General features: G+C 42.9%; 1 protein-coding gene across 1 annotated transcript; it reads left to right on the top strand.

Moving 5' to 3' along the window:
- Window positions 1-1617: 1617 nt before the first annotated feature.
- Window positions 1618-10658, top strand: nexmifb (neurite extension and migration factor b). The gene is made up of 2 exons (XM_078261481.1): window positions 1618-1699; window positions 6406-10658. The coding sequence occupies exons 1-2, from the start codon at window positions 1618-1620 to the stop codon at window positions 10620-10622; spliced, it is 4299 nt and encodes a 1432-aa protein (XP_078117607.1). The 3' UTR covers window positions 10623-10658.
- The last annotated feature ends 4628 nt before the right edge of the window (window positions 10659-15286 follow it).

Below are 15286 nucleotides of genomic sequence, written 5' to 3' on the forward strand. Positions count from 1 at the left end.
CTGTGTGGTGTGTCACTGTCACTCTGGAGACCATAGACTGTATACACACTGCTCGGTGGCTACAGTCTATTTTTATTCAGGTGCTGCTGTTACTTCACTTTTTTTAATCTGAGGATTGTTGCATTGATAAGTCCAGCCTTAGCTCATCTGGGTCAGCCGGTTCACGAGGGGATATCCAATTCCAATTCATGCTTTGTCAAAAGGGGATGTATCTATTGCCAGATGTAGAAATACAGTGTGCCGAGTTGATACAAGATGACCTCAAAAACATCTCTTAGTTCTGTAAATGCCATGTGCACTTATGCCTCGGCTTTATGAATAATAGCGCCTCTCTATGAAGAGAAGAGCGGGTTCTGGCTGGGTCTATCTACGGGGTCCTTGTACCTGCTGCACACATGAGCAGATGTGATGGCTCATGAGGTAATTACCCACTGAGCCGGTGTGTATGCAACTGTAAGCTGTAGCAGGGGTTCCCTTCAGGTAGCTCTCCCCGCTCAGGTCAGTGAACAGCTAATGACATTTAGAAGCAATAGGATGAAAGAGTTGTTTGTAGTCAGCCGCACACTACCTTTGTCTTATTGTCTGCCGTCTGTCTTAATCTCCCAGCCACCGTTTTCACACCACAAGGAGATCATGTTATTAGATCCCCTCCCCTGGCTCATTTGTCATCCTGCAGCCTCACTCCTTCAGAAAAGGACTGCAGGAGCTGAAAAAAGAAAACAATATAAACAGGCAGGAGGCCACAACATCAAATGTTCATCACTTACTGGCCCAGAGTCTCTTGTATCATCATTATACTTTCATGGCTCATACAAGGTTCATATGCTTCTTCTTCTCTGTGCCACCCCACCCAATTTCAGGAGGCTGACAAACTTCAAACTCTCTTCTCTTTTTTTACCATAACGTATTGTTTTGTATTACATTGTACCCAGTGCACTGCATCCTGCTATACATGCAATCAATCATCCTCACCCCCACTTTCACCATTGCTTGCTACAGTAAAAAGTATTGTCAGTGTTCACAGTTTGCTGTCACCACCCCAGTCACATTTCTTTAATCTGTCCTCTCTGAGCCGGGTTGGTTTTCGTGATGCGGAGGCACACAGAAGGGAGGGAGTCAGCTAATTACAATAAACAAATATGTTCAGAGCCGCCTATGTAAGGTTCGCATAGGTTAACGACTCTGCTATAAATGTTAAATGAAGCTTAAAATAGGATAGTGTGGCATACAGTTGCCATAGTAATATCAGATGTGACTCTCCGTGTACTTTCTTGGTTGGTAAAGTTTAGATTCATCTTAGACACATATCTGTGATACAGAGAAGAAATGAGTGATTGTTTGGTGCCCCGAGGGCCTCTTTGATGTCTCTATCACGTTTGAAGCTTTTTCTTCAAATACTGCAACTTTGTGTTAGTCTGTCTTTGTTGTAATTAAATCTAATGTACTGCTGTTAATGTTATTCTGCAATAGACACATGGCTGTCACCCTTTAACGATGCCTTTCGTACTCACTTCGGTTTCTATTTCTCTCTGTCTTCTCTGTTTCTCTCTGGCTGTCTCTCTCAACAGGTGGGACAGTCAAAATGATGCGTAGGAGGTGAAGCGTTGAGCCGTATTGATGGATGTGTTAACAGACAGCAGTCTCACATTGATCGTGAAGACTTCAGAACCAGAGAACGCAAATGTAGTGGAGAACACAGGTGAAAATTCACTTTTTTCTTCAATTTAGTTTATAGTATAATTTTTTCCTACTTCATTTTTGAATGAAATTAGTTAATTTTGCCTTTCGAGTCCTTGAAAATGTGCTTTTAACATTTAGAGATACTTGGTTGTTGATCTAAGGGTGGATTTTCACATTTTTCCAAGAATAATCAGGCATTCGTTAGAATAAATGAAAGCTTAATGACAGCAGTTTCTCTCGCAACAGCTTAACTTTGAAAAGACAATTAGTGTTACCACATTTACCATTGAGCTTTCTTGAATTGGCTTTTCACCCTCAGTTTTAAGCTCTTTGACAAAGCAGTGGGGAGGTGAAACACATCCTGTCTTTTTTAAATGAAAAGTGGAAAAGAAACATTAAATTAAGCTTTTTAAGCTATTGTTAATCCTCTCTCCCAATGCTTCCACAACTCAGAACTATGACATCTACCTTTTCTCATAAAAAGGTGCAAATGTGAAAGAGGGTGCAACCATTAATTCTTTCACACTCATTCACAGTCATTAGCATAGGCAAACGAGTGAGTGTGTGTGTGTGAGTGTGCGTGTGTGAGTGTGCGTGTGTGTGAGTGTGCGTGTGTGTGTGTGTGCGTGTGTGTGTGTGTGCGTGTGTGTGTGTGTGTGTGTGTTTGTGTGTGTGTGTGATTGTTCTGATTTATGTCGTTTTTATTTTAGGAAGTACCCTCTGCCTCTCTGAAATCTCAATAACCTAAACCATGGATCATAATGCTATTTCCATGGTGTAAGCGCTTTATATGAAACTTAATTCAAGTTAATCCAGGTATGTCTGCAGTGTAGTCCTTTCCTTTCACTGAACTACTAGCCCCAATGATGCAATGTGCATTTCCCAAGACTCAGTCAGCCACTACCTACTGCCCCCTAAAGTTTACCTCTACCAAGCACCACTGATCCTTACATGATCTCAGATATCAGATTATCCACAGCACTAGTGTGGTAGAAAATCATACGTATAGAGGTCTATGATTTAATATAAATGTTTTTGTAAATCAACCAGCCTTTGAGGAAAAGAGGAAGAGAGAGAGACAATGGAGAATGAGAGTAGGAAAAAGAGCGGTATAAGAAAGGGTGAAAGCGGTTCCATTGAGCAGGAATAGGGCAGCTCTCTGAGGAGGATGGCCATGAATCATACTGCAGTTACTCACCACCTATTATGAACATCCTGTACTGGCTGGATTGATTTCCCCCCACCATTCACAAAATGTCATATAGTGAAGATTGAGCAATAGCAAGCAGCTTCTGTGGCTGGCCTACCAGCTGGATGAGTGAACGCCCCGGGTGGCTGAGCTGTAGAACGACTAGCTCGGCATTTTACGAATGTAAAAGCCTCCATATAGCAGGGATAAGGAGCAGGGAAGTGGGAAGGGAAGGAGATAGCGAGCAAAAAAGGGAGGAGGAAGGGAATGGAAAGGGGGGATTGGAGTGACGAATGATTTCAAAAAGCCATTAAAAGGAAGAAAAGGCATGTCAGCTGTTTTCATTTGCATTGTACTTCATATTGTGATATTTGAGCTATTTTATTCCTAAGGCGACATGGGATGGATGTCTTAGTTTGATTCATGTTAATATCAAGGACAGATGGTCATCAAAGTTCTCTATATTTTCTGTTTTTGTCCCGTTTATAAAGTGACTGAAGGTGGATTTTATGTGAAGAGAGAAAAAGCATGTGTGCATGTGTGGCTGTGTGTGTATGTGTGGCATCTGACACACTAATAGATGAGGCCACAGACGCCAACTTTTCTCTCTCATCATGTCCATGAACATGTCCATTGGCATGGGCTCGTCTCCACGCCGAGCCGCCTGGCACAGAGCAGCCTGGGCTTACCTCAGGTGGTTGAAGCTCTGAATAACATGGCTAGAAAGATAGGCAAGACTCTTGAGAGCTCGGAGTGCTAACTGGTCCAGTCTGGTCTGGACTAGTTTGGCGGTGGTCGGGCTGTCTAGCACGGCTGGGCTTGGCAGGGCTGGGGATCAGAAGATCACCACCTCCTGCCAGCAGCCGGGGTCCTTCCATATGCTCAGTAGTGAATATCCACGCCAGCTTGTGTGAGCTGTGTCACATCCAGCCTCAGTCTCTATTCAAGGAGCACTTCGGCTGATAACACAATTGCAAAACTATTGTGTTAGGATGATCTCGGAGTGTATAAAGCTTGTTTATTATTTATTAGTATATGAGCTGCTCTTTCTGTAAGCTAGATATTGAATTCTGGCAGCAGTAAGTATTTTAGATGTTTATCTTGTTTACGTTTGCCGCTCAGATGCAGTAGTAACATTATGCTGTGCCGTATCAGTGAAAATGAGGCTGCCAATCCCCTTTGACCTCTAAAGTCAAACTTGATTTGTCATACAGTTGTCGCTGTAAGACCCCTTGTGGGTGTGTGTGTGTGTGTGTGTGTGTGTGTGTGTGTGTGTGTGTGTGTGTGTGTGTGTGTGTGTGTGAGTGAGTGAGTGAGTGCGTGCGTGCGTGCGTGCATTTGTGAGTGAGTGCGTGCGTGCGTGCGTGTGTGTGTGCGTGTGTGAGTGTGTGTGTGTGTGTGTGTGTACCTGTCTGACTGACTGATCTGTGGCACATTCTGAACAGCTGAAGACCTAATGGTCCAGCTGGAGACAGATGGCCTCTCGATAACACTATACCCCCAAGCCAATACTCACACTCTATCACTCTCCCTTTCCTACACACACACATACACACACACACACACACACACACACACACACGCACACACACACACACACACACACACACACACACACACACACACACACACACACACACACACACACACACACACTCTCTCTCTCACGTACACACCAGAATATCACATGCATGCACACATTGGGATAGGGTAGGTTGTTGATCCATTATAAACCCTGAGACACACATTTTCAACATGAGTTTAATGTTTCAGAGCAATTTAACAATCATTTGGCAATATTAGTTGGCAGCTTAGGTTCCATGCGGGAACAGGGGGGATAAGGAAAGTTAATTTCTCCCCTTTTTTCTGTAATTTCCCTATTTCTGTGGCTTTGCTGTTTTGTAGTGCTAATGAAAAAGACAAGACAACTATAAAGAAAGTTATCTATCTATGAGAGCTGGAAAATTACTTTGTAATTTGTAAGCACTGGCACTGTTTACTTATAATTCCAAATAAATCCAAATTAATTGTGTCCACGCCTGCAAAGTAATATCATTGCGGTCCTCTTATGCACCTCTCCCTACAATAAAGTGCCATACAATGGAATGTGGCTCAGAATGCAATATTAAAAAGAAAATAGTTGTTAAATGTAAAAAGGAGATCTGTCCTCCACAGATACCATGTGTCAGTAACATGTTTTTGCTCTGAGGTCATTTTTGCTCACAGATTGAAGGGAACTGATGGCAAACGCCTTGCTGTGATGCTTCTGCAGCCTCTCACAAGTTGCCACTATAACAGTTTTTTCTCCGAGAGGGAAGAGAGAAGATCCATATTTCTTTTGAGGTTTTCTTCATTGAGGACAACAGTAGCACAGTTGTATGCTTCTAGTAGGTGTTCTGGTTGCTCCAATGTGTCTGCAGGCCTCAGACCCAGAGAGACCTGCTCTCAGAAATTTCATTACCTCGTTAAATCACTCTCAAACCATATCCATATTCAAAGATGTACTCACCACCAATGCAGCCATGTTGAATACTGTTTGTCTTCCCCTCAAGCATTTATCACTACCTCAATAATGATTAGGAACATCCATTCTAAAATGGGGGACTTTGCTAGTTAACCCTGTGAACACATTAATTGCTGTGGTATGTTTTTAAATTTCAATTTTGATGGTATCATTTTAAAGAATATACAGCAGCTTGGGATTGTAGAGGGAGGCAGGTGTAGATGATATTGGTTATACAGTCTCCAACATATGGGCCTGTCATGTCCCAAGTGTACGTACCTGCCTCCGCTGCTGTCATCTAATTATGCAGAGCAAACAAAGCTATCTGCCTGCTGCTACAAGCCCGCTTCTGTGGGTTTTGATTGTTACTCATCAGATGGATGCCTTCAACTGATTAAGACGTGCTCACATTCGACCTGTAGAAAATCACCAAAAATGTAGTCATTACTGCTATTGTTGCCAATCTGTGTAAATTTGTGGTATCTTGTTACCTTAGAGTTAAGTTGGATTTGCATCTATGCATATTAAATGTTAAAAGGAGGGGGAGGTAATGGAAGATAACTACATTCATTTGACGTCATATATTGCTCTTGGGTTGGTAAGGGAAGACAAATAATACCATATAGTATTATTGTATATTGTATGGATTGTATATTATTTCCATAAAGTAGCTGATTTCTGACTGTACATTATTTTCAGTATAACCAATTAGTACATTACATTTTTGAGGGACTTTTCCTGCCATTCTTGCCTATTTTCGCCTTTTACATTTGAACATCAATCAGTAATGGGTAGGAAGTTGTCCCAACGTGACATTGCTAATACCTCTTATTTAATTTAGTACCAAAACTGAAATATTAATGTTTAAGGCTGGCATCACAAAATGACATGTTGAGCTCTGGGGGGTTAATTGACATTAATTGCATTCAGCAGCCAAGAACAAATGTCATTGTATAATACAAGAACAAAAACAATGTTTTAACTTCAGACTTAAAGTTGAAAGATCTGAAACCTTTCCTTTTTCTTCCTATAGGGATATGTGAGCAGAGTGGTGATCTGAGTCTGTGCAGCATCATAAATGCTGCTCTCCCTCCATCCTCACCTCCTCCTGCTGCTGAGACTTCACAGCGGGCCTGCCCAACACACCAGAGGACCACGCCAACATCAACAACCCTCTCCCTGCCCCTTTGCACTGACTCCTCTCTGGGCCTGACAGCGCCCCCCTGCCCTCCCTCCGATAATGCTCCAACTGTAGTCCCCCACCTTCACCACACTCCCACACCACTTCCCACCTCAGCTGTAAGCTCCTGGGTCCCAACAGGAGACACTCAGAAGACTTCCCTTCTGTTGCCTGTTTCCCTCCCTCTGTCAGCTACAATGATGGAGCCTGGCACTGTGTCTGCCCTGACAGAGGAGTGTCTTCTTCAGCCTACCCGCACCTGCCTCGGCTGCTTCATTGAGACCCGGGATGCTACTGACCCTAATACCATCCAGAACCCACCTCATGACCCTAACACCAACCCTGAAACAGAGACTGGACTAAGTGTAAGGATAGGCGACGTGAGCCGAGAGGACTTCTCTGACATCAACAACATCAGCATCCAGTGCCTGAGCCATGCTGGGGAGGCAGTGAGTCACTATGGAGAACAGCTCCTCTCTGACCAGCTTCTTAGCTTTCCTCTGCCGAAAGCCGCAGTTGAGGGCAAGAGAGTTGATGGAAACAAAACGACAGAGGACTGTGAGGATCCAGAAGATGATGCAACATCTAAGAACTTGTATGAGGGACTGTTACTGGACAAAGTGAGCGGAGAGGAGGTTCTGCTGGCTAACGCCGGCCAGGACTGGGGCTACTTTGAGTCCTTCATCAGTGAGAGTAAGATGGAACTGCTGGATCTTTGTTCTAAGAATGAACTGTCAGTCAACCTCTTCTCTGAGGAAGATGTTGACAATCTATTTGATGATGAAGACGATGATTCGACTTTAAGCAGTGATGTCTGTTCGCTGAAGATTCGTTACGAGTCTTTCCAGGACAACATGAGGGAAAAAACAAATGTGCTCCAGGAGGAGACACAGTTCAACTTTTTCCCTAGTGTCCTGGCCAACTGTGCCAAGAAAGAGGAAGGAGCGGGAGTATTGAGGAGGAGTGCTGAAGAGCTTCAGCCCAAAACAGATGAGCTCATCCTGGAGACAGGACAGGAAGGAAAGGCAGGGGACTGCAGCGGTAGGAGCCCCCTTGACGGTTCCCAAGGCTCACCCATGTCCACTTCCAAAGTCAACTACCTAATGGACTTCAATTCCACAGAGGAGTCAGGCGAGTTCAGTGATGACAGTTCCTGCACTGGCTCCTCCTCAGACACCCTGCAGGAGGGCAAGTTTAAGAAGGGACACTCAAAGAGATTGCTCAGCCCCTCTAACCCTCTCAACTATGGTTTGCGCTCCAAGAGAAAGGTTCGATACAGTGATGACTACTTATATGACGTTGACTCGCTTGAGAGTGAGAAGAATGCAGAGAAAAAAGAGAAGGCTCCCTCTGGTCAAAAAGAGGAAGAGGATGTGGACTGGTGTCCCAAAAAACGTCGGAAATCCTGTCGTAAAGAGCCGCCAGTGGTCATCAAGTACATCATTATCAATAGGTTTAAAGGAGAGAGACTCATGTCAGTGAAACTGGGCAAGTTGGACCCTGTGGATGTTACTGTGAGCTTAAACAACGACACAGTAAGCAAATATGAGACACTGGCTCCTTTGAAGGATTTCTGGCAGGAGAGGCAAAGAGAGAGACAGGAACAGCTTAAGCTGGCTGCCAGAGATAAACAACAACGCGGTTTTCATCTAAATGGACGCCATCATCGCCCTTTTAATTCTAGTCATCCCAAAAGGAAATACAAGATTGCAAACAGACTTAAGGTTCAGAGGATTCACACTGTGGAGCAATCGGCAACAGTACAGTGCTCCCCTATCTCTGATCAGGGCCAGGGATGTGTCACTAAAGAAGAGGCCACCCCCACGGTAGGTGGAATAATAGCAGCCCCCAGCCTCCCTGTGACATTAGACACAAACTCCATCACGCACACAGTCACAGCAAAGAGCCGCTCCCAGGAGAGGGAGGAGAGGGAGGGGAGGAGATTGGGAGGAAATAAATCAGTCAGGATAAGGAAATTCAAAAGCGAAGCCAGGCTGAGGAGCAAGAAAATGAAAGAGGCAGAAGGAGAGGAGGGGAGGAGCGTGACAAATGAAACGGATGCCTGTGTCGCTGCGGCACAGATTGAGGACCCTACTGCTGGGTTAGAAGAGGCAGGCATTAGCTCAACTACAGTCAAACCCAATTTCTCTGACAATACCACCACCGCTCACACATCTGAGGAGAAATTCCCCTTTGTTTCGTCCACCTGCTCTCCTGAAAAAGCTCCTTCCTCAGAGGCGGTGGAAGCGGGTGTCCCTGTTATCCCGGGGGGCTACCTGCAGACCCTGTTAGATGCTACAGACTCGTCCAGTGGAGCAACTATCTCTTATTTCCCCCAGCAGCCCTCTAGGCAGCAGTATCCTCTGGGGCTATCCCTAGAGGAGAAACAGTTTTCTTCTCTTCAGCTCGCTCAGAGCTGTGTCCTCTCTCCTCCCTCTGAGTCAGAGCTCCAGCAGTCTCCCCAGAACTGCCCAAGTTTCCCGCAGATGTGGCACCCGCAGCTCTGTGCAAGTCACAGCCATAGCTTTGGGCCTGAGACCCCTGAGACTCCCATCTTACCCAACAACTTCCCAGCTGCTGTGCCCCTGAATGACAGCCTGCCAGTGTCTAACTACAGCCAGCTGAGCCCTGAGGATGACAGGCTACTTTATGAGAAGAGCTACCTGACTGAGGCTGGGCTGCAGCCTGCGGCAGATCTGCAAGTGTGTCAGTCTGCCTGTGTGGAGGGCCAGGTGCAATACCAGAGAGGGTCCCTGTGCACAGACAATGGCAGGCTCATCAGCTATGACTCAGTGGGCTCTCTGTCAGCCTCCTCCAGCAATTACAGCTCCCTCAGCCTCAAGTCTTGTGAGCGAGAGGGTGAGGAGGAGGGCCGAGACAGCTTCTTAGCTCATTGCAGTCCTAAAGTGGTGATTCAGCAGAGTGTGGATTCCCTTACCCCACTCAGGGAATCCTCAGATCTGCTGGACATCTCCAACTTCACCCCTGACAAGTTTAGACACTCCTCACTGTCAGAGCTTTCCCCTCCTGAGACCCCCAACCTGTCCCCGCAGGTGGTGGGGCGTGAGATGAAGATGGCAGGCAATGTTGGAGAATACCAGGATGTGAATGATATGACTATGGACTGCAACAGGGAGGTAAAATGGAACTGTGAAGTTATGCAGCAACAAGAGCACACAGTAAATGCATACACAGTGGAAGACAACCAGTTTCCGCTGCACAACTTCAACAGTCAGGATGTGTTACGTTTAGATAAAAAGGAGCTGGGAGTTACCGAATTTGAGGAACAGACTGGTGAAATGCTGGCTGGTGCGAAAAGCATAAAGTCAAAGAGGAAAGGCAATTGCAAACAGACAGCTGTGGGACAGAGCCCAAAGAAAGTCCGGGCTCCCAGAGCTCCTAAGTCAGAAAAGGTCAAGACCCCCAAACAGAACTCGCGTTCCACCAAAAAGATAAAGGCCATGTTGGAGGGTAAGGCCGCAAAGAACCAGGCAGGAGGTTGTGGCACAGGCCTGACTGACAGTAGCAGCACTGGGGACTGGCCTGGCACCGGCTGGTCAGAGAGCAACAGCCTGGTTGGGGACGACCAGCGAGAATTCGAGGAGCCCTCCAATATTCTGTCCAACATTGTCTCTGGCATGGCTGAGGTCCAAAGGTTCATGATGGCCTCCATTGAGCCACTGTGGAATCCCATGTCGGAGGCCTGCATGCCCTCTGAGGCCAATAGCCTCAACCTAAAGACCCTCAAAATCTTGGCTGGCACAGAGGCCGACCTGAAGAAAAAAGGAGCCGTGCTAACAGGGGCTGGGAAAGGCAGAAAGGCAGGGGGAAAGGGAGGAAAAAACCAGGCCAAATTCAACCCCTCTCATCCCTTATTCCCTCAACTAGCTCTGGGCTGTAACATGTTTGATAAACCCAGCTTTATTAACCCTGGGCCTGCACACAAAAAGCTGTACCGCCACAAGACCAGTGCAAAGTTCCCGCGGATTGAGACACTGAAGGGAAAGCGAGCTGAGAGAGACCCAAATAAGGACATAGCGCTAATGACCTCTTTTGAGAAACTGAGGTAATATTTTGTTATCAGCTGCTGTTGCACCCCCTTTCTCACTTTCCCCCACTACCTGCTAAGCCCTCCCTTCCAAGCATACCTACACTGACGCTATGCCAGAGCTGCATGAGTACTACGTTCCCCCCGACCACTCCCACTTCCTTTTTACCCCCACCCTGAAGAGGAAATTAATATCTGCATGAAAAAGTTCTTGTACTTTGCAAACTACCTATTGAGTGATTGTGTCAAGCTTGATTGAGATTTGAAACGACCATGGCTGCATTTTTCTTGCTTTTGTTGTTTCTGCTTTGTTTGTTCTTCTTATAGTCGTTTTTGTTTTATTTTTGTCTGAAAAAAAGAATAAGCCTTGAAAAAAGTTCTGTCGCCTTTTGAGGAACTTTGTTTTTGTATTTTCTCAGCAGAACTAGCTCCCCCGAATTATGTATTTATTGCCCTTTTCCCTAAAGATGTAGCTATATACACAAATGCATTGAGTGACATCTACGCACCCCTCCTCCTCATCTGTTTTTGTATGCAGAATATGGATGTCCTGTTGTTGCTGTCCTTCATACACTGCCTGGCTCATTTCAAGAAGGAAACCTACAATTAATGAGCCCTATTTAAGCCCAAGACATCTTGAAAACACAAGATGGGACCATTTTGTATTAATGACATATCAGACATTGTCTTTTTTTCCCCACTCAAAGTTGGAATGACTCCCCATTTCCTTTTATCAAGTGTTTGTTTTTCCTCTGGAGAGCAACTGTTTATCTAAATTTACATTTTTACGCCTTGCAAATTCATAAAAGCTCCACCCTCAGAGTATTTTTGTCAATGTTGTTGTACAGGGACATGCAATATTTGCAAAAAAAAGATGATTATAATCTTAAAATCAATGTGCCAAAAGTAACAATGCTGTGTAAATGACCTCTTATATATGTGTGAATATTGGCTGTTCCTCTTTTCTATCCATTGGAGTATTGGCTGCTCGGGTTGGACTCCTTACAGAGACTTGCCACTACAGGAATTCTTTATTTGGGACTTTTCTCTCTTCTCTGATGAAAGGCACCAACAGCTGGCAGTGGTACACCACCACTCACTAAACCAAATCAGAAAGACTCTGAAATTTCCTCGTTTCCCCCACTTTGTTTGCCAAATTCAATTTACCTCAACATCGCCTGGCACTGAGAAGCAACAAAAGAGAGGCAAAGGGGAGATCTGCTCTGAAGGCTACTGTAGAGGAAGACGATGAAAAAAGAGATGATCAAATGAGCTTTCTCTGGACCAGGAAGAGTGCATAGTGCAGATGTTTGAGGGTAAGCAAGGAAATTATTTGTCAGTTGGGGCTGTGCCTCACTGAAAAGCTGTTTTGTACTGGAAATACGACTAAAAAAGGCAGTTTATTACTCATAGAGATTCTGATGCTCGCATCAGTCGTGAATGGACATAACATTTTTGCAGTTAGATTTAATGTGAATGTCAAAGCCGTTTTCAGTACAAATGGAATCAGTAATCTTGTAAATGAAGGAAAGCATTTCTTTGCATTAGCTCCACGTGGGAATTTTTACTTCTATCTTACCTTAAATGGTAATTTAAACAGTAATTAATTCTCATGCAATTTATTTCTTGACACTGCCATGCTTTTTAAGTTGCACCACTGGTGTATATTGTCTGATTATTTCAGTTAATTTATTACATAATGTCTTAACTTCTTTCTTTCGAAGGTACTTTCTTTTATATGGTGTCTTTAACTGTCATTTCAGTTTTGATGGGTCACTATTTGGCAGAAAATAATGTCACCAGAAAATTTAGGCCAATAAAAGGCACATATTGAAAAAGAAAATGTATTGGTACTATCTGATCCAGTGTAATTCCCGGGCCATTTATATTAATTACTTTGGGCTCATTCACTGCCTCACTGCACTGAAATAAATCCACCTTAAAATGAAACATACAATCATGTTTAATCAGTTATACAATCTTTTGATTTTATATACTAAATGTATTTCAGGAGAAATATAGACGCCCTCCAACTGGTTACAAGAGTAAGTTTTATAAATATATACTCAAACAAAATGCCTACATTTTCTCTTTCTTTTGACTGTTGAATATCATTTTTAAACGTAGCAGTAATTACATGAGACTGCATGGAGATGTGCTGACAAATTGAAGCTTGATTAAAAAACAGGCCTTGTCACACTGGATATGGTAATCCTGACACACAGGTGATAGTAATTGATTGCTTGCATATGGCAAGAATCATAATCAATCTTTCTCTGTCTCTTTTTTCTCTCCTCTGCCATGATCCTTTGTTTCTTTTCTCCAGTGTATCAGGGTTAGGACCAAGACAAGCTGCTGCATGGGAAGCTCCACATGGGCTGCAAGCCCATTTAGTCTGCCTTCTCTCATTTCTGCCTATTGTCAAATTGAATGTACTTCTCTAAGTTCATAGTTTCTTTTCTTTTTTTCTTCTTTTTTGTTTTGAAAATGTGCCACTGTTGAGCTGCCTCGTGTTAATGGTGCTAAGAATGCTGACAATTGGTTTCTTTTCTTTTTTGATATTTTGTTTTCCCAGAGTTAACAAAAAAGAAATGCAAAATAGATTAGGTACCTAACCCTTTTTATGAATGTATATTATAATGTTATGTTTGATGTATTCACTTCATGATTCTTTGACATTGATTGGAATTACTTTTTCTCTTTTCATTAAAAGATTACCGAGCTTTATATATACTGTCTAGAGTTGTTACCGGAAGGAATCTTAATGAACTCTTGACACTACAAAATCTTGTATATTTTTTGTGTGCCAATTTGTAACATATTTTGTAAGTGTATATTTTTCTTAGAAAGTGCTGTGAAGTATTTGTGTGTGTGAGTAACCTTTTATGCGCCTCTATGGGCAGTGGAAAGGATATACAATGACAAGTTTCTGGTTTTAAAAACCAAAATATGAAAGTATCAACAGAAAACTAGAAATATTTACATTTTGTCGGGAGTTTTGTATTAAGACCATGATCTTGTTGTGAGAGTGTTGTGTTACTGTGCAAAACACAAATAAGCAAAGAAAAAAATGAAAACCTGGGAAAAAAAATATAATTTGTGAACAATTTGCTGTTTTATAGATTTTCATGTAAATTATTTGAGTATTATTTTGTTTTTTTGTTTCGTTGTAACTGTTGCAAAGGTTTTAAATATTTGTGATCAAGCCTGTATGGTGATAATGTAATATTGGTAACTTGCTGAGTTTTGTAATAATGTTTATGGAGTAAATATACAAATTAAAATAAGATTTTGAATGCTGCTTTCTGAAGGGAGTTGGGTTGTGTTTTTTACCACCCACACGTTGCTGTAGCCAGTAACTCCAGTATAAACAGTAAACATAGAATCTCCACACTATTCACTTATCTGCAAACAAATTCAGTCCATTCAAAGCAATAATTACAAAAGGTTATGGCAATCAGTTTTGTAAAAACACTTAATATTACAAACAGCTTATTGAAGTGTAAGTAACACAACTTCTAATCAAATATCCACCCCATCTCTGTTCTATACTACAATAATAGTAATAGGGAACAAAATAATATGTTAAATTCAATGTTTGTTTTTCACACAAAATATGAAAGCGTAAATACAACCTCAATAATTCCAATTAGTCTGTCCTTATTTGTTATATTTGAAGATTCTTAGACATAAGGCATTTTAATTTCTGCACATGCTTTGGCTCATGTTATTTTATTGTCATATCTAATTAGCACTCATGGTCAGGCATTGCTAGAGTGACTGCTCATCCATAACTCTGAGCTGGGCTGCTGTGGTCCACACTGCAACTCATTCTGGCATGCTTAATTGGAGCTGGAGATACTGTCTCAGGCCATAAACAGATCCTGTGATGTGTGCCTCCAAAATTGTCAGGTGGTATTAGCATTGTTTTTGTTCTTTAGTCACCCATAGCAGATAAGGGAGCAAGCAAATTATACGATGGAATGTCTAATGCAATGGATCAGGTACACCTGTGGTTATTAAATGAGACCCTAGTTGTTTTGTCAGTGCTTGCTCATACTGCATGGACAACCATAGACTCTCTCATTAGGACAATTGTTTGTGTGTTGTTTGTTTGTGTTTTTATCATTACTCAGGAGACTATAGAGTAACATTTTGAAAGAATCAGCATGTCTATTTCTAATGTGTGTACGTATTGAGTCAAATCATAAGAACCTACAAACAACACAATTACTCACACACATTTTGTTGTTTGGCTGGCAGTTTATTATTATTGTTAGAAAATCATTTTTGTGTGCTAGAACAATAGCTTCAAGCCATTGCAGAGACTTTCAACGACTGCTCAATAGCCTCCTATTGCTTTACTGGTAGTTGTCTATTTCCAGGCAAAAATGAGGAATAACTAAATTTTCCTGAATATGTTTCTGTGATGGTAGCTGCAGTTGTGCTTGCTAGTTTTTGCAAGTTGGTTTACAAATGGCCTGTAACTAGATGCCACCTACTGCTGACGGGTCATCAGGGTCTCCTCTGGCATTCTGCTGTATCAATACAATCCCACCTCCACCCACAACAAGTCCGGGGCCTGCTATAAGCTTGGGGTGTGAATTCCTCTAAAAATGATAATTCCACAGACAAACAGATATGTATACAATTCCCCTTGACTTTGACTCTGCTACTAGACCTTTT

The sequence above is a fragment of the Sander vitreus genome, chromosome 10 (genome assembly GCF_031162955.1).
Source record: "Sander vitreus isolate 19-12246 chromosome 10, sanVit1, whole genome shotgun sequence".
Taxonomy (NCBI): Eukaryota; Metazoa; Chordata; class Actinopteri; order Perciformes; family Percidae; genus Sander; species Sander vitreus.

What these genes read in the sequence shown, in the direction of transcription:
- nexmifb (XM_078261481.1), top strand. Translation starts at nt 1,618, where the DNA reads ATGGATGTGTTAACAGACAGCAGTCTCACATTGATCGTGAAGACTTCA. An exon ending in AAATGTAGTGGAGAACACAG is followed by an intron (nt 1,700 to 6,405) that starts GTGAAAATTCAC and finishes TTCTTCCTATAG; the next exon opens with GGATATGTGAGCAGAGTGGT.